Source organism: Arvicanthis niloticus, chromosome 28 (assembly GCF_011762505.2).
Source record: "Arvicanthis niloticus isolate mArvNil1 chromosome 28, mArvNil1.pat.X, whole genome shotgun sequence".
Lineage (NCBI taxonomy): Eukaryota > Metazoa > Chordata > Mammalia > Rodentia > Muridae > Arvicanthis > Arvicanthis niloticus.
In genome coordinates this window covers 9,707,634-9,727,198 of record NC_133436.1, presented here as the reverse complement: position 1 = coordinate 9,727,198, position 19,565 = coordinate 9,707,634, and the positions used below count along the sequence as shown (strand labels likewise).

General features: G+C 49.3%; 1 protein-coding gene across 3 annotated transcripts in view; it reads left to right on the top strand.

Moving 5' to 3' along the window:
- Tmem181 (transmembrane protein 181) overlaps window positions 1-19,565 on the top strand; it is a 53,335-nt gene that overhangs the window by 27,524 nt on the left and 6,246 nt on the right. For all 3 annotated transcript variants that reach the window (XM_076926685.1, XM_076926687.1, XM_076926686.1), the window contains exons 3-13: window positions 3,261-3,316; window positions 6,088-6,175; window positions 7,699-7,820; window positions 11,891-12,001; window positions 12,681-12,761; window positions 14,088-14,187; window positions 14,745-14,875; window positions 15,043-15,134; window positions 16,241-16,298; window positions 17,804-17,906; window positions 18,320-18,371. In XM_076926685.1, coding sequence (XP_076782800.1) covers window positions 3,261-3,316; window positions 6,088-6,175; window positions 7,699-7,820; window positions 11,891-12,001; window positions 12,681-12,761; window positions 14,088-14,187; window positions 14,745-14,875; window positions 15,043-15,134; window positions 16,241-16,298; window positions 17,804-17,906; window positions 18,320-18,371 — 994 coding nt within the window. The remainder of the gene's footprint in view (window positions 1-3,260; window positions 3,317-6,087; window positions 6,176-7,698; window positions 7,821-11,890; window positions 12,002-12,680; window positions 12,762-14,087; window positions 14,188-14,744; window positions 14,876-15,042; window positions 15,135-16,240; window positions 16,299-17,803; window positions 17,907-18,319; window positions 18,372-19,565) is intronic.

Here is a 19,565-nt window from a genome sequence, read left to right as displayed (position 1 = left end):
TGGTGATTTTAGCTGGTATAGCCCTGAGTGCAATGGCAGACCCTCGTATCCATGCTGCTTCTAATGCAGACATCTTTGGCTCATGTTCAGAATCGGCCTGCATAAAGTAGTTTGTAGGAGCCAAGGTGAACAAAAGGGCCCTGTCTTCCCTAACTGGGGCCTGAGCTCTGCTCCTCCAGTTGCTGCTTCTGAGCTCGGCCGCAGCAAGGCAAGGCGGCCATGTCAATGCACTCGGAGTGCCACAGTTGTGACCCTACCTCATCTAGCAGAGGCCACCAAGGCAGTTTAAAGAACTAGACCATCTCCTGTTTTCCGCTTGGGACCAAACATTGAACATTTGGAGACTCAAAGGCACAGAACAGTCCGGGGAAATTAGGTAGTCACCAGAGGAACGCACAGACAGGAGAACAGAACCCAAGAAAGCCTCAAGTTAAACCTGTCAGCTGCTCTTCAGGATAGACGTCTACAATAGCAGCAACCAGCCAGGCAAAAACAAAACCTCTGAGGTGAGGGAGACCCTCACTTTCAGGTCTTTTTTGTCTCTAAAGACAAAGCCGACTGAGAAATAATGAAAGGGAAAAAACAAAACATCACACGCTGTCCCTGAAACCATGTGGCAGATCTGCTAGACAGAGCTGTCTTCGAGGATAAGTGGAAGATGTGGAAAGAGCCAAAGAGCATTATGGGATGCCGGGTGGGGAAGAGAAGTTAAAAGGAAATTCTGGAGCTAAAAAGGACCTCAGTTGAATTGAAACGTCCACTGGAAGGGTCAGTCAGATTGGAACATGCCGAGGGAAGCATCTCCAGCCCTGAAGATGGTCTGCCCAGCATGTTTGAGTCTGGGAAGCAGAATGAGAATGAGCGGAGACACTAAACAGCCTCCAGGGCCTTTTGGTCACCATCAGGTAATCGATCCCCAGTTGTGAGTCTCCGGAGAAGACGGGGAGGCAGAGAGAATAGTCCCCCATTCAGATGAAAGGTGAATACACACATGCAGGGAGTTTAATGAGTGGTCTGAGTTCAGAGTCTCATACCAAGACTACAGCCCACGGCAAACAGAATCCCAGCCAGAGCAAGAACGAGGGACCCAGTACAGACAGGCAGTCCTCAGTGAGGTTGCCAGCACGAGTCTCAGCTCAGTCTTACTGGGCAGAAGACAGACTAATGCATTGAAAATGCTCAAAGAGTTCTTAACCAGGAATCCTGCCATGAAACTGTTCTTCAAGAGGGAGAGGGAGGTTGAATGTGCTGATTCACGCCTACTGTATTCCTAGAACCTGGGTGTCTGAGGTCAGTCACGGCTACGTAACGAGACCCTCCTAATCAGTAATAAAGATAAGGTGATTAAATCCTCCGATTAAAAGGCAGAGATAGCTAGACTAGATTGAAAACATACATGAGTAGCTGGGGATTTGGCTCAAAGGTTAAGGGCACTTGCTGAGAAACCATGAGGACCTGAATTCAGATCCCAGCACCTGTCTGCAACCCCAGTACTACTGGTGGGAAGAGATGGAGACAGAACAATCACTGGAGGCTGGCTGGCTTCCATCCTACCTGGAAAATGTGAGTTCTAGGTTCAGGGAGAGACACTGCCTCAGAGGGCCAACATCAGAGGTGAGAGAGGAAGACACCCGATGTTCTTCTCTCTGACCACTGCACACATATGTCCATAGGTGTGCACCTCCCCTGCATATGTACACCACACACACTCTGGAACACACATGTGTACACATGCACACATACATAAATATCATGACACAGACGGTATTTTGTCTATAGATGCCTTAATTTCTAAACACGTTGAAGAGAGAGGGTAAAACAAATATTCCATACAGATAGTGTCACATGGTTAACATTCACATTCTCCTTATGGTTTCTAAATAAAGGCAGGATTATGACGAGGCATCTGTATCCTTGTGTTCAGAGGAATGTTACGGTAGTTACGGTGGTGAACCCTTCACTCACCCATTGACAGATGATAAGGACAGTGTGACATGTGCTACAGCTCAACTGTTGTCTAACAGAACTTTGTCTGGAGAGAGGCAACACATACATCTCCTCACCCCAGATAGGGATCCGATGACAGACCGAAGTACAGATACCACCAGGCCCAACCGGGGCTCATTACAGAAGTGTGGGTGAGGGCTTATGGGGACAGAAATGACTCAAAAACAGCTGCATCACCAAGGCCCACCCCAGCATGGGTGACAGCTTATACCTGAGAAACTTGGAGCACACTGCACAGCCTGCAAGTAGCTCAACAGGTTGAAGAGTGTCCTTTCCAGGCAATTCTGGTCTAAATCTCTCCTAGGCTGCTTAGCTGGTTTTTGCTTCTTCCAGGCAGCTGGCCTGGTGTCAGAATCTTTGCAGCTTCTCCTCTCTCTGGTCTGTCTGTCTCTCTGTCTCTCTGTCTGTCTCTGTCTGTCTCTCTATCTCTCTCTCTCTCTCTCTCTCTCTCTCTCTCTCTCTCTCTCTCTCTCTCTCTCTCTCTCTCTCTCTCTCTCCAGCTCAGCCTTTCGTCCATTGAAGAGATCTCAGCTTTTCTTGCTTATCTGTCAGAGAGGGACCTAGTGAATCTGGTCAGTTTCAGGGACTTCCTGAAGCTATTTCCAGCTGTTTGCCTTTCTGTTTAAAGCAGTGATTTTCAACCTTCCTAACACTGCTACCCTATTATACACAGTTCATGTTGTGGTGATCCCCAAACATAAAACAGACTGAGTTTTACAAGAAGAGCTACAGAGATGGAAGCTGTGTCTGTACAGCACAGATCACTGAATCCTGCTGAATTGCACTCTAAAATGTGCTTAAAATAGTAGGCTCTGTATGTATTTTAATCGTAGTAAAATTGGGGGAGAAAGAACTTAAACATTTATTTCAAAAAAGACTTATATTTCTTTCGCCCTGCTTAGTGTTTCTAGATGACTCTGTTAATTGAATGAGTTCATTAACTAGTCTTCATTTCTTAGTAATATTCCATTGGGGCCATGTACAATAGAAAGAGCATTGAACAGAGTCTATGGAGATCCCACCACTGCATGCTGGTCCTTCTGCCTTAATGTGTATGGAAGTTGTGTGGCACAGCAGAGAGTGTACTGTGTTTGGGTATTTTACCTGGTTACCTAAAATCTCTTTTTAAAAATGGGACCAGATACAAGAGACCATTCTGTCTAATGTGTAAGTCTTTGTTGCATTTAATTTGACTGCCGACTCAGTAAGTTATCTGCTTTAATCCCTCTCTCCCCTTCTCTTTGTTGCTCTAGGACCCAAAGTGATCCAGACCTCGCCTGCTAATTGTTCACAGAATAATAGCAAAAAGGTAAGAGGCCTGTGCTGTAAGAAGCAGGTGGTGTTCATTACCCACTTTGGCCCTCAGGGGAGGTTCCTGAGGGTAGACTGCTCGGCCTGCTCAGCCAACAACAGTTCTTGTTTCAGTCAGGGCCCTGTCAGCTGAAATTCCCTTGTCTAGGGTCCTCGGTGACTTAGGGGAGATGGTGGTGAAGGACACTGGTATCCCCCTGACAGAACTACAACTCCCTTCCGAATGTCCTTAACTCGTCCTGACAACTCTTGTCGGATACCCTGTTGCTCTCACGGTTTAAACAGTGACGACTTGGGCATCTGACCCTTTCCTTTAAAAAGCTTCATTTGTGTGTATGTACATGTGTGCATGCATGTGGAGGCCAGAGGCTAGCCTCAGGGTCAGGTCCTCAGAAGCCGTCAGCTAGTTTTGTGTTATTTTAGTTTTTGATTTTTTTGAGCTAAGTGTCTCTTACTGGGACTTAGCCTTGCCAGCTAGGCTGGCTGGCCAGTGAGCCCAGGAATCCTCCTGTCTCTACCTCCTCAGAGCTGGGATTACAACTGTGTGCCATCTAGTTGATAGATGCCGGGTGGGGGTGGGGAACTCGGGTGCCCACACTTTTGTGGGGAGCACTTTATGGTGCTTTGCTATGTTTGTCCACGTTAGGACTTGTTTCCTGTTGGTTCCAATAGTGGCACCTCTCCTTGTTGGTTGGGATTCCCTGCATGAGGTTAGCCTAAATGAAAGTATGCTGGCCCCTATTTAAATGTACCTTGATTTATCATCACCTTTATCAAAAACAAGTCCTTCCAGTTGGAGAAGTAAGCAACAGGGTCTCTCTCTGTGTCATTCATAACCAGTCTGCAGCTGAATATGCTCCTGTGTCTTCCCAGCGAAGGCTCAGTGTGGTTTCAGTGCCATTGTTCGTCCTTCCTTCTGTCTCCTGTCCACCTACCTGTTAGCGTCTCTTCTTACAATTTCTGCTTTGTTTTGAGGCATAGGTCCCACTTTGTAGCCTTGGTTAGCCTGGAACTTGATATGTAGATCAGGCTGGCTTTGAACTCACAAAATTACACCTGCCTCTGCCTTCTGAGTGCTAACATTTTTCATGATGCCTGGCTCCCTTACAATTTTTAAAAGGGCAAAGAAAAACTATATATGGTTAGCTGCCACTGCCACCCTGGAAATACCTCTGGGCAGCCAGCCTTCCAGGCCTCTCTGCATTCCTCTTTGTATTGAGCTCTGAGGCAGAGAGTCTTGTTTAAAGAGGTACCACCATGAGGCTTCTTGACAGTTGTGGGTCTTACAGTCCCTGCCTCTCAGCTGTCTGTCTGACAGTGAGACTAACAGTCATCCCATGGAACTCAGAGCTGCTATGAAAACAGTTTGCTTCAGAAAGACAACACTCCCCTCTGGTAGTTTACACTCCCCAATGGCTTTCAGACAAGTGTGGTCCCAGAAAGTTCAGTAGAGACCCTGACAACCTGGAAACAAGACAAGATACTCACCTCTGCAGATGAAGCCTTCAAATGATGCTGGTTGTGGAAGTGTAGTTAGGCACCTTCACCAGCTTCCTCCACAGCCTTTGCCATGGGACACCACTGTTGTGGTACAGGAGACAGACACTGTAGATGACCATTGTCACACGGCTAGCCATCTCAGATTCCTCTGCAGGCAGGTTGAGACTTGTCTAATGCTGGAAATAACAAACATCAGGCGGTGATGTCTGCCCCCAGTCACAGCACCATAGAGATGCAGTGTCCACCCCCAGTCACAGCACCACAGAGATGCAGTGTCCGCCCCCAATCACAGCACCACAGAGATGCAGTGTCCGCCCCCAGTCACAGCACCACAGAGATGCAGTGTCCGCCCCCAGTCACAGCACCACAGAGATGCAGTGTCCACCCCCCAGTCACAGCACCACAGAGATGCAGTGTCCACCCCCCAGTCACAGCACCACAGAGATGCAGTGTCCGCCCCCAGTCACAGCACCACAGAGATGCAGTGTCCGCCCCCAGTCACAGCACCACAGAGATGCAGTGTCCGCCCCCAGTCACAGCACCACAGAGATGCAGTGTCCACCCCCCAGTCACAGCACCACAGAGATGCAGTGAAGTGTCTGCCCCCAGTCACAGCACCACAGAGATGCAGTGTCCACCCCCCAGTCACAGCACCACAGAGATGCAGTGTTCACCCCCCAGTCACAGCACCACAGAGATGCAGTGTCCACCCCCAGTCACAGCACCACAGAGATGCAGTGTCTTCCCCCAGTCACAGCACCACAGAGATGCAGTGTCCACCCCCAATCACAGCACCACAGAGATGCAGTGTCCGCCCCCAATCACAACACCACAGAGATGCAGTGTCTGCCCCCAATCACAGCACCACAGAGATGCAGTGTCTGCCCCCAATCACAGCACCACAGAGATGCAGTGTCTGCCCCCAATCACAGCACCACAGAGATGCAGTGTCTGCCCCCAATCACAGCACCACAGAGATGCAGTGTCCGCAGCCAATCGCAATACTGCAGAGATGGTTACAGAGATGTATGATACTGTGAACATGGACAGTTCCCTGCTGTCTTGTACCATTGCACGAAGCCAGTGCAGCCAGGCCTCTGTAGGAAGCTAGTTCTTGTGCTCTATAAAAGAAAGCCACCCAGCTCTGTCAGGGCTTGTGAGCTGAGCTGTGTGCAAAATGTTTGTTTTATACTTTAAGATGAGGTATCCAGGGATTCTGTGAACAGGTCATGTGATTACTTTGGTTTTTTTTTTTTTCTTCTGCTTCAGCTAAAGTCAGTTTTCCGTTCAAACCCGCTGTCCACATATAACCAACAACTATGGCTGACATGCATTGTGGAGCTGGAACCCTCAGAAGGTATTTGGAGTGGCTTGTTGTTGTTTTTAGTATAAACTGTCATTCTGAAAAGGTGGAAAAGACTTTACATTGTCTGGGCACATGCTGGCAGGTACGTGTAGAAAGATGGCCACGACTTACGTCAGGAAAGATAGGAAGCTCCTCTGCCCTGTCCCAGGGTGAGCCAGGGTGCGTGTCTGTAGGGTGTGGACAGCTGAGAAGGAATCATGTCCCGACACCCCAAGGCATGCTTTTGATCCCTAGGGATACTTGGTAACGTGTGGACAGTTTGACGTGGGGAGAGGGAGTATTATGGGGTAGCCAGGGCTACCACTGCACGTGCATGGTCTAGTCAGTCAGCAGTCGGGGAGAGGAATTGCTGAGCAGTCCAGCCCTGGGGTGTCATTGCTGACAGAGACCAGCCTCTGCATCTTCTGTGGCACAGGCTGTTTTTCATTCAGGTGAGAACTGAGGGTGGTTTCTGATGAGCTGAGGTACTCTAAGAAAGAATACCTTCCCTTGACCATAGTAAAAAAAAAAGTGAGAAAAAGCAAAAATAAATTTTATATCAGGATATGATGGTCTAGTAAAAGGATGGACACAAAAGTTAATTATGGTTATTGGAGTGGGATTGTGATTGTTCTGTGAAGCCACCTTTGTGTGTTATTGTTGTTGCTATTTAAATATTTACATGTACGTATGTGAGGGTTGCACATCTGATGCTGGCACAGAGGCCAGAAGAGGGCATCTGGGTCTTCTGTCACCCTCTGTCTGTTCTTTTGAGACATGATCTCTCCCTGAACCTGGGGCTCACATTTTCTGCAAGCTAGAAAGGCCCAGAGAGCTTCCTGTCTCCTCTGTCCATGGTGCTGGGATTGTAGGCATGTGTGGGACACTTGTATGTGGGTGCTAGGATCTGAACTCCAGTCACAAGCAGCAAGCCTCTGAAACACTGCACCATCTCTCCAAAATGTCCCCACCCTGTCCCCACCTCTCTCTCTCTCTCTAAAAATCTACCACGTGTATTTATTTGAGAAAGTGTGTGTATGTGTGTGTTTGTATGTATGTGGAGGTCAAAGGTCAGCTGGAGGGACTTGATCCTCTCCTTCTACCATGTTGTTAAATCTTTGGGATAGAACTGAGGTGGTTAGCCGTGTTTAGCAGCAGGTCTCTATCCACCGAGCCATTTCAACAGCCCTGTTCTCTTTTTTATAATAAGAATATAATTAGACAAATTTTAGACAGAAATAGAGACTTGTTTATATCTTGGTATAAATTGAAAAATCTGTGTGGAGAATGAAAGGAGTGATTTCATAGCCATGCTCCCATATGTGAAGTGACATGGGTGGGTCATAAATGCAGGTTTAACATAACGCAGGCCCCTTAGCAATGGTGGGAGGTAGCAAAGGCTTTCCAGCATGGAGGGCGGGGTGATGTGGCCTTGGGATGCTCCCTGGGCTCTCTATATGTTCCTGTCAGCAGGAGGCTCTGCTGCTGGGAGTGGCCCGATGTGGTCTCAGATAACAGATTTCTCTCTCTCTTAGAAACATCTATCCAAACCAGCTTCTCCATGACTGTGAAAGTCGATGGTGTGTCTCAAGATGGAACCACAATGTACATTCATAACAAGGTTCACAACCGGACGAGGACCCTCACATGCGCAGGGGTGAGTGTGTTTGATGTCTCCACAGTCAGTCGTTAGCCACAAGTGCTGTCATAGACGTGCTTATCCACGTGCAGTCTGCACACACACTTGGCTCACCTTCATCCCTTTTCCCACCACCCCCTCACTCACCTGGCTCCAGTTCCCTCCACTTCCCACCCCTGTCATTTGTCTCGGCTCCTCTGTTTCCCTCCCTTACAGGTACTTCCATGTCATAACCCCATTCTAGTCTCACGGCCTACGCACAGCACGTACAGACACACATGTGGGGACTCAGGTACATAAGTTTAAGTAGGTTCTGAATATAAAGCAGGCACTGTTAACAGTCTGGCCTGTTTTGCTTCCCCGTCACATCCACTTTCCATGTACCTCACGATGCCATTTTCTTTATACTTCATAAAATTCCACTTTGTATATGAGCTGCATTTCTTTTCTTCAGTCGTCTGTTGGTTGGCACAGAAGCCTCTTAGTTTTACGTAGTCACACACACACACACACACACACACACACAAACATGCGTACACGCATGCGCGTGCACACTCAGTCTGACACAAACCCTGAGCCCATGGGGCACCTGCTGACTGCTGTCCATAGTCAATGTGGAGGCCCAAGTCTCAGATGAACCTCTGCTCTCCGTGGCCTCAGGTGGCTTCTACTGGATATTGAAAGCTCTGATCCATCTGTAGACAAGGGGGCAGAGTGCCCAGGCCTCTTGGAGTCAGGGACTACTTTTTTAGGGATCTGTTCTGGGATATAGCATGTGGCCATGGAATCCAGCATAAGAATGAACTCTCACACCTTTATCCATTGCTACTGTATTCTCTTCAGCAACCAGCAACTCAGACCCCCATCCTTGCAACTGCCAGGAGCCACATCGGGACTCAACAGGTTCCTGGCAGCAGGAGCACTTGGAGAGAGGGTCAGAACAGGCAGGGTGTTGAAGAGAGGACTTGCTAAACAAGGGATGCCAGCATGGGCTGCCGGGTTTCATGCTGAGGACCTTCTCTGTGCCACTCATTAAATCCTCACAGGAGGGCCAGGGTAGGAGCTACTATCACATTCTATTTTGTAAAAGAAGAAACAGAGGCCCCCAGAGGTCACAGCCATTGTCCAGGTTGACACAGATGCTAAGTGGAAGGAACAGGATCTAAGCTGGTTTTTATCCAGAAGCTCTCTGGTGCTCTTTTATCCAGAAGCCTGTGTGTAGCTTTAACCACATGTAGTCTGCTGAGTTAGTAGCAGTAGATATACAATTGATTTCTCCTGGCAAGGAGGGATTTGAACAGGGAAGGACTCTGTGCACTGGCCAGTCCTCTTCTCTTGCTTCCTTCCTGTTGATTCAAAGGGTTTAGAACACTGGCCCAAGGTGCTGTATGGGTAAGGTGACCCTCTCATCTTAGCAACCCCAGCTATGCCCAACACAGACAAGATGGCATTGGAGAGGTAACTGACCCCCCTCACCCCCAACACCCACTGTCCCTTCTCCCACCTAAGGGAGCAGCCTGGGCCATTTCTGGAACATATTCTCATCTGTGGAGGATTGAGCCCTTCCTGCCTGTTCTGGGAAAGTCAACAGGAGCAAGGTCCCCTGTGTCCTCACCATCCTGTGTGCAGAAGGCACACAATCAATTCTGCTGAATAACGAGGATGGCGTGTGTGGAAGTCCCAAAGGCCTCTTTGCAGCCCCAGGCAGGAATGAGTGAGATTCCCTTGGCCACCAGAATGGGACACACAGCTGCTCAGTGAGTACTGGTTCCATGGCTGCTGTGACTGGTCACCCTGGCTTGCAGGTCGGAGGCGTTTTCTCAGCCCACAGGACTTTCAAGGAGAGTGGGCTGGCTGGGTGACTGGAGGCTCTCAGTGTTCCTGGGATGTACTCAGCACAGCTGTGGTCCTTCCTATTCCTGTGGGTAGCCTGCATCAGTTTACATGGTCAGGATTGGGGGCATCTCTCCTCTAGTTATTTACTCTGTAATCCCCTCATCGCTGCAGGGGAATGGTCCTAACTCAAGAAAACAGGGAGTTTTTGTTAGATGGATATTCATCACTCTCTATGGTTTTTAATCTCTCTCTCTCTCTCTCTCTCTCTCTCTCTCTCTCTCAAAACAGAGTTTTTGTTAGATGGATATTCATCACTCTTCTATGGTTTTTATTTCTCTCTCTCTCTGTGTGTGTGTGTGTGTGTGTACTGTATGCATGTGTATTTCTGCATGTTTGTGTACATGCACGTAGAGATCAGAGTTTGGTATTGCATGTCTTCCTCAGTCATTCTGCCCTTAGGTATTGTTAGGTCCCTCACTTGAACCCAGAGCTCACCATAAAGCCTTGCTTTAAGGATCTAGGGATCCAGTCTCCTCCTCTAGCGTAAGGGATCACAGGAGGTAGAGATCGGAACTCTGGCCCTTGTGCACTTTCTCCACCAAGCCGAAGCATCTGTCCTTTTGCCAGGTGCTTTGTAAACATTCAGAGTGTGGCTTGAGCCGGGAATCTACAAGTCCTCAGGTGGCTTCACTGTGGTGTCTGTGACAGCACATACGACCTGAGTGTGACTCTATAGTAAACACCTCTGGCTGGAGAGATGGCTCAGGTGGGGGTCATTTGCTGCTTATCCAGAGACCCGAGTTCGATCCCCAGCACCCACATCAGGGGGTCCACAGCTTCCTGTGTGTGACTCAAGCGCCAAGGGATCAGATGCACACTAGCACACACAAATAAAAATAAATTCATCTTTAAAAAAGGTAAAACGCTCCATACAGATTGGAAAAGCTTCTCCTATGTGTAAGAAATGTCGCTTGTCTCACGGAAGGTGTGCTGGTGTGCTGCTGACACCGAGTGTGCCCCGTCCTGGATCCACTGAGTCCTTAGCTACACCTGTGACTGTCAGTCACAGCAGAAGGGGGAGCTTCACTTTGCTGTGGGTGCAAAGCACACACTTTGGCAGGTCAGGCAGCCAGCACTGAGGAGGTGGGAGCTGCTTAAGAAAGGGAAGTTAGTCCCAGGGAGTAACTCGAAGGTGACTCCTACTTTGGCTTGGGGGATGGGTTGGTGAAAGGGCTCCTGTCCCCACTGAGGGGCAACATAGCTGGCTGCAGGGGCTCTTACTGCAGGCCTTTGCTCACCTTTGGCCTCTGCACCCCCTCTCTTCTGTGTCCCCCCACCCCATCCCTTAGGATGAACAGTGTCAGTGGAGCCAGCCCAGCCCACCATTGCTCTCTTTGATTTCGAAGGCTTCTTACATAAAGCACTGGGCTGTCCTCTTACCATGACCTCACACATTTGATACTTGGTGTGCTTTGACGAATTGTAGTTCTGTTTGCATTTTGGGAGTCATGCTGGGAGTCACGGGCAGTGGCTGGACTCACTCCACAGAGAGGGAGTGACTGTCCAGATGATGGAGCAATGTTGAAGGTCCTTGTGGCAGTATTGGGGCAGAGCTTTGATGGAAAATGGTCTCGGGCCTTTGTAGGCTGCACAATCACATGCCAGGGTGAGGCTTTGCCACATAGTAGGACCCCAGGTCCTAATCCTGAAGGATTGAGCATGGGACTCAGACTGTGAAGCATTTGCATGTAGTATCTACGCTCTCCAATGCCATGGCTTGCAGCCTTGGCTTCTGCTGTGTGGAGAGGCATGAAGGAAGGAGATCTGTGTAGGAAACAGCAGGCTGACAGTGAGGAGAAACAGCTACGGTACTGCAGTGTGGGCCCAAGACACGTAGGCTGTGACACTTGTCCGCTGGCTGAGCTTGTAGTTCCCCTGTGCAGTAGCAGATCACAGACCAGCCAGGCTTGTGTTCCTGCAGAGTTAGCTCTTCGATGCAGGTGATGTATTGTCTTTCAGTCGTACATACGCAGGAAGTGGATTCCAATCATTGTAAACCACGAAAGGCCCACCGGGTGCTTGCTTTCTAGGAACGGTCCTTGCCTGGCATCTGCTGACGTTCTCTGAGCTTTTGGCTAGTTCTCCCAAGATGATGCGTTCTGCTCATCTGTTGATGAAATGAGTCACTCTGGGTTTGTGGGTAGGAGGGGTCCTCTTCATTTGCTTTTGTGACATGGACCTCCTCCTTTCAGAAATGTGCAGAAATCATCGTGGCCCACCTTGGCTACCTGAATTACACGCAGTACAGAGTGACTGTGGGATTTGAGCACCTGAACCAACCCATCAAGGAGATGAACTTCACAGTGAGTACGCGGCCAGCTGCAAGCTTCTGTAGCTCCCTTGTTAGATGGTTTGATGCATCAGGGCCTCATACGGTTTATTTTGGAAAACCAGTTTAAGTCTGTAGAACCCAAGAATAGCTTAAACAAACAGCACAGAAACTGGAGAAGCCAGGTACACTCAGCCCACCCAGCCCACGCTTAGCTGCCTGTGACTTTAAGGCTGCAGATCGTACTCACATATTTTACTTAAGTATTTTAGGAGATATTTCTCACACTCAGATCTTACACAAGGCTGTTTCTTTGCATGTAGACATTGGTGTTTTCTAGTGAAGGCTGACTTTTGATAGAAAATGTAAAATTCAAATGATAATTTATCTGCTAGATTCACCACTTAAAAAACCATTTCAAAAAAATGTTAATATTTAAGATTTTTGATCTGTTCCTTACTATAGAAGTAAAATTTGTTAAAATTTTGCAATATGTGAGACAACAGAAGGAAACAGCATTTTAAACTCCTGAGTAACCATTACTAATAGCTGGGCACTCTAGGCTGTCCTTCTGTGTCATCCCTGGGCCCTCACCATGGGGAACTGTTTTAGTAGTCAGGGTCTCCCCTTCAGGTGCAGATCTGCCTTTTGGTGTCTTGCACACAGGCGTGCTCACATAGGTGCTGTCCCCACCCCCTGCGTTCCCCTTTCAGTGGAAGACATACAACCCTGCGTTTTCCCAGCTGGAGATCTGGTTCCGCTTCGTGTTTGTGGTCCTCACCTTCATCGTCATTGTGAGTATCGTTTGCCTGGGGGGCTCTGCCCCAGGACGGAGGGTGACACTGATCTGTGCAGTTCCAGTCATCAGAGAGCAAGCTGGACCTCGGAGGGAGGCCCTCCCGCAGGCTGGCTGGGTCTTACTAAACAGTGTCCACTAAGGCACTGTGCTACAAAGAGGGAATGAGGTATCATTCCGTGGTATTTCCTGTGCGGTGTGAGAGTCATTGCTGACCACTGGTATGCAGTGAGTTCCCCACCGCTGTAATCTAAACATCACTTTGCCCTCATAGAAGGGAGCTGGCCTTGTTGGGGTGACAGTCTCAGTGCAGATCCAGCTCTCTTTTGTCCTTAACAGTTGAGTCTTTGGGCTTTTAAAAGCTTGCAGAGAAATGGTTCTGCAAACGCCAGCTTTTGGTTCATTTAGGACCTGAAGTTTGTGCCCACACTCACTCTGGAGAGAATGCTAGAGCACAGAAGGGCGCTGAGAAGAGCCAGCCGTGCAGACAGCGTGTGCTGCTCGGTGGCCGATGGCCCTGTTCTGCTGTCAGCTGCTCTGCACCTGGTACCTGATGGGGAGTGTGGCATTAGGTCTGTCTAGTGTGTGGAGATGGCCTCTCCTGCTGACACCTAGAGCATGCATGGGATGTTAGAGACCCACAGTGGAGACCAGCACATAGGCATGTGGGGAAGATGTAGGAAGTGTGGTAGAAACAGGGCCTGGGCCCTTGAATCAGGCTTAGGGTAGCTGTGCCAGGCTCGAGGCCATGGACCTGGGCCTCCCTCATAGCAGATCTCACAGTCTCACAGAAGTCCTTTTTTTTTTTTTTTTTTTTTGAAAAGCTACCTGGTATCTGGATTCTCCTGGGGCCTAAAGATTGATGTTCACAGCCCTAAATGTGTTCTTAAATGGGGAAGGGGCCCAAACTTCAGCAGATAACCTGTGCTGGGAGAAAAACAGCACACAGGCCAGGAAATTCAGACATCCCAGAAAATTATTAGTTTATATTAGATGACAAGGAAAAAGAATAACAGTCCTAGATATAACACATCGTTCAGTGTTTGAAAACTATTTAGAGACATTTCTCCCAAAGACTCTACACCCTTATGGACTATTTGAGAATACACTTGCCTCTGGGTGGCATGACTTTGCCTCTCGGCCCAAGCTGTAACACAAGGGTGTGGCCCATCTCACCCGTGGCCGCATGCAGCAACCACATCTCTGTCTTGGCTGTCACTGATCGCCGATGGGACCTCAGTGCATCCTGCCTGGTGCCTCCCTGACGGGGTGAGACTCACCCTGCTGGGGCCCAGCAGACAGTCTGTGACCGTTTGCTCTGCAGTGCCTGTTTGTGCATTCCCTGCGCAAGTTCTCCATGAGGGACTGGGGCATCGAGCAGAAGTGGATGTCCGTGCTCCTGGCCCTGCTGCTGCTCTACAATGGTGGGTGCCATTTTTATCTTCGAACTTTTCCCACTCGAATTCTGAGCTGGCAGGCATCACGAAGGGTGGCCTGGTCCCAGAGTCCCCAGGAGTGTCCAAGGGGAGTCCCTGGGGGTATGTGTTGTGGCGCACTCCCTGGGCCCCGTGTTACACAGGCCACAACAGATGCTTGGATCCTAAAGAGACACAACTGCCTGGGTAGTGAGAGTTGGACAAGCTGCAGACTCAGCAGTCTTGGAACTTGGCTGAGGTGCCCGAGTGGCTGTCTGTTCCTCTGTCCCTCTTCCAAAAAGCATTTGCTGTGGTGCTGGGAATTCTCAGGCTGCAGGAGGAGCTGACACAGGGGCAGATGGCTCTCTGTTAGGATCACTGTCGCAATCTGTTCCATGCCTTTCAGACATTCAGAAAACAGAATCGCCTTTGGTTTGCTACCTGCCCTTGAGCTCCGACCAGGGGAAATCTTGATAGGGAGCCCCAAGCTGGAAAGCATCGGCCAGGGGCTCTGCTGCCTGCCGGCCTTCTGTGTTCTTGACGGTGTTTAGTCTTCTCCCTTCCAGACCCTTTCTTCCCGCTCTCCTTCCTGGTGAATAGCTGGTTCCCGGGGATGCTGGATGACTTCTTCCAGTCTCTGTTCCTGTGTGCCCTGCTGCTCTTCTGGCTATGTGTGTATCATGGGATACGGGTCCAGGTAAGCAGACAGACAGAGCTTTAGAACGAGTGATCCCATGGGACCCTTTCTGGCCTACACTGCATAGCAGGGACATGCTGTGTGGAAGTGTTTGGGATTTCATGTATTCTGTTAGAGTAAGACACTGTTTGCTGTATTCCTTACTTTCTTCCTACCATTTGTTTTAGGGAGAAAGAAAATGTTTAACTTTCTATTTGCCTAAATTCTTCATCGTTGGACTGCTATGGCTGGCCTCTGTTACGCTGGGAATATGGCAGACGTGAGTAATGTCACGGCTTATGGGTGTGAAATGAAATGTCAGCCCTGGAAAGTGCTGACGACAGAGGGCAGGTTGGACCTGCTGCCCTGCGATCTCACCCAGATGACAGCATCTGCCCCAGCATGGTCAGATAACTGGATCCAAGGAACTGGACTTGGCTTGTGTTGCTTGCATCAAAAAGGTCTTCTAGTTTAAGTGGAAAGTGAGAAAGCCTGTGTTGTGTCATCATGGGCTTCTTCAACAAGAAATGACTTGGTTTGCTGGGACAGCAGCCAGTACCATCCAATAGACATGCTGGATTCCCCTCATGTACCTTCAGGCTTTCTGATCTTGCAGAGCTTCAGGCTTGACCCTGCTTAAACCCACATGATCCCGGTTAGATCCACGCCCCTTCTGTAAATAGCTCTGCTGCCGGGCCTGTGCATCACTGCCCAGCATCCCAGAGACCCTGCTCAGCCCCCGACCCAGTGTGCTTTGTCTGTGGCTTTTCCTGCTTCATTCGTGCCACAGTGGCCCTGACAAGTTCTATGGCACCTGTGCTGTGTACTTCTCTGCGGCCTAGGTCCTGTGCCGATGCTGATTCTGAAATTGGAGCTCACGTGCTTTACAGTCACTTACCTGTTTTGCTTGCTTTGCCTTCTATCTCACATGCCTGGGTATGCCACTGAAATAGCTCCTGGGGCTGGGGAGATGGCTCAGTTAAGCGTACTCGTCCAGAAGACCCAAGTGTACTCCCAGCTCCCATATCAGCTGGCTGTAACCACCTACGACTCCCTCCAGGGGGTCCTGCACCTCTGGGTTCCACAGTCTCCTGCACTCATGTGCACACAGCACTCCCAGAAACACATAATGTAAAAAGCAAATCCTTTAAAGATAGGCCTTTAGCTACGTATGGGATAAGCAATCCTGCACCTTCACCACTCTGAGGCTTAGTGCTGGATACTTTCTCAGTGTAAAAGAAGGACTGCTATTTTAAAATGCTCCCATGGTTGTAGCAAGTGCTATACAAGCAAAAAAACAAATGAAAGAAAAACTCAAGTAAGAGAAAGTGTGAAATACAAAGTAAGCTCTCTTATTAATCCATATTTTCCACATCATCCTTTTAGATTTAATGAATTAAATGATCCCATGTACCAGTATCGGGTTGACACTGGGAACTTTCAGGTAAGTGGTATCCATGAGCACTCGGGACTTGCTGATCTTTTATGAAATGCCTGCTTTTGTAATTTTAATCACACTGTTGGTATAAGTTTCCAGATGGCTGTTTAAAAAGTAATATAGAAAGTTCAGGAGTGGAAGATCTGGGGAAAAAGTAAGTTTAATGGTCTGGGGAGATGGCTCTTTTGGTCACGTACCTACCACACAGGCATGAGGACCTCGGCCAAAGACGGCGATAGACTGGGGAAGACCGCTGGTCTAGGGACTGGGGAAACCAGAGGAGGAAGACTCTTTTCTTGGGTGAGGGGCCTGGAGTGGGGCACCCTGAGAGGAGCTTAGCTCAGAACAGGGGTCAGTACTGCAGGGGTGGGGGTCTTGGAGCCAGCTGTAGGCAGGGCAGAGCTTCAAGGGGTTTTCTGGGTGGAGGCTGGGTCGAGAAAGACTCAGCCATTGTCAGTGAAACTCTAGCATTTCAAGGAACTGGTGGTGACAGACTAGTCTGCTCTTGCCTTTGTACTTGTCTGGCCTGGTTCATCATTTCTTTGGGAAGTTGAGGCAGGAAGGAGGACTGTAACTGGTGACCAAGCCTCTTATGTTTCTTCATCTGTGAAATGGGGCAGTAATGGAATCTCTTCCTTCACACAAGGGATGTAGAGCTTTTGGCCAAATGTCGCAGACAGGATAGCATCCTGACCTGTCGGTGGTCCTTCCCTTCCCAGCCAGGCAGTCTGGGATGTGAGAACACTGAGCATTCCACAACCTTTACTGAAGGACACAGCAGGGATCAAAGACTGCGGGGGTGCTGGGAACAGCTGTTCTGCCCCTCCCTCTTTATGAGGAAACAACCAGACTGAAGGTTCTTCTACAGCAGAAGCTGAACCCTGATCTTTGACCTGCAGTCCCAACCTCACTGCTGTGACCATGAGAGAGGGACTCTGCTTCAGAGAGGGCAGGAAAGGTGTAAAAACTCCTACCACAGGAGTCCCATAGCAGGCAGGCTCAGTGAAGAGGGCACATATCACCTAGAACCTGGCCCTCACCAGAGCCACTGACCTCTGTCCCTCAGACAGGGGCTTTCCCATCCTCAAACCATGGAAGGGATTGCTTCCAGACCTTAGGTCTCGTAGGACCTTCTGTTGAGCCGTCCTTTCTCAGGAACTCCAAGGCCCAGAATAGTCAAAGGCTCGCATGAGGCCCAGCTGGCCCAGCTCTAGATCCTGTCAGCATGACCTTTGTCCTCAGTAGCACAGGGGTCAGGTCCCACCCCAGGTAAAAGCATCAGCCACTACCAATCGCTCAGCACACTCTGGCCTTGGGTTCTAGGCAAAGCTTGGGTTTGTGTGGTCTTGATACGAGATGCCTGTGCTTGGGGAGCCCTTCCTGACACTGCAGTGCAGGTGACCCAATGCTCTGGGTCCCCTCTAATTATCCTGGGCGTCGAAGCCTGTGGGGTGCTGAAGGACACACACTCCAAGGCCTGGTCCCAACCTCACCCACATCCCTTTTTCCAGGGCATGAAGGTTTTCTTCATGGTTGTGGCCGCTGTATACATTTTATACCTTCTATTCTTGATAGTGCGGGCGTGCTCCGAGCTCCGTCATATGCCTTACGTGGGTGAGTGCCGCTCTGGGAAGCATGGGGCACCAGGGGCCATACCCCCAGAAGCCCTTGGCCCTGGAAAGCCATGAAATTCCCCAGGAAGGATTGGCAGTTTGGAGAGAACCCTTTAAAGTAGAAGTCGGTGATCCCTGGTGCCACAGAGCTGTGTGGGTTGCCTTACAGGGACCCGTATGGATCATTAATAACACTGCCCTTGACCAGGGCAAGCCACATGAGTGAGAGTCCTTTGCCTGGAACCCCTGTATTGAGCCCTGCTGTATGTGGTCTTCCCCAGCCGCAGTAGAACAGGCATAAAGCATGCAAGGGTGAGGGCCTACACGGCCAGGGGTGGCTTTGTTTTTGTTTTTCTGTGTCAAACTCTGAGGTGAGGTGGAATTTGCTAATGGGAGCATCTTCTTCTTTTTCAGATCTCAGGTTAAAGTTTTTGACCGCGTTGACCTTTGTAGTGCTTGTTATTAGGTAAGACTTTAGTGTGTGTGGGGGGGGGGGGTTTCATGTATATGTGTGTCTGAGTGTGCTTGGGTGTGCTTGATTTTGATTGTACATGCATGTGTGTGTCTCTGGATATGCATGTATGTATGTGTCTAGGTGTGCATTCATGTGTGTGGGTGTGCTTGGGTGACATGCGTGTGTGTGTGTGTGTGTGTGTGTGTGTGTGTGTATGGTTTTGCTTTGGTATAAATGTGTGTGTGTGTGTGTCTGTGTGTCTGTGTGCGCATGCACAGTACATCTGGATGTGCTTGGGTGGGCATGCACATGTGTATTTGGGTATGCATTTATGTATGTGGGTGTGCGTGCATGTGTTTGTCTGGAGCCAGAGGGTTAACATGAGTATTTTCCTTTTTCATTTTCCACATTTTTTGTTGTTGTTGTTGTTTTGTTTTTGAGACAGGGTTTCTCTGTGTAGCCCTGGCTGTCCTGGAACTCACTCGGTAGACCAGGCTGGCCTCGAACTCAGAAATCCGCCTGCCTCTGCTTCCCAAGTGCTGGGGTTAAAGGCATGTACCACCACTGCCTGGCTCCACATTATTTTTTTAATGTTAACTAATTCATTAATTCATTGTATGTGTTGGGATGGTACACATATATATGGAGGTCAGAGGAAAAGATGCAGAAGTCAATTCTCTGCTCGCTCCTCCCATGTGTGATCCAGGGACAGCTTTCAGTTTGTCAGGCTTGGCCATAGGCCATCTTAACCTGCTAGGCTGTTTTGTCAGCCCAGCTCTCTCTTTTTCTCTGGACCCGGAGCTCACTAATATGTTAGGCTGGCTATCTGAAGTCTCTGTCTCTGCACACCCTAGCCCCATTCCTTAATGCTTACAGATGCCCTCTGCCACTCCCACACTCCCAGCTTTTCCCTGCGTGCCAGGCACCTGAGCTCAGTCCCCAAGCTGGTGTGACAGGCATCAAGCCTCTCCGCAGTCCCAGGACTTATGATTATTTAACACTGTGTTGCCATTCTTTCTGTTGTCTCCTTGTGTGGAGTTAATTCAAGGTGTTTGTGGCCACACATATCCACAAAGTTAGAGGGCTGGTGTCTTAGTTGGGGTTTTATTGCTGTGAAGAAACACCATGACCCAAGACAACTCTTAAAAAGGAAAACATTTAACTGGGGCTGGCTCACAGTTCCGAGGTTAGTCAGTTATTGTATGG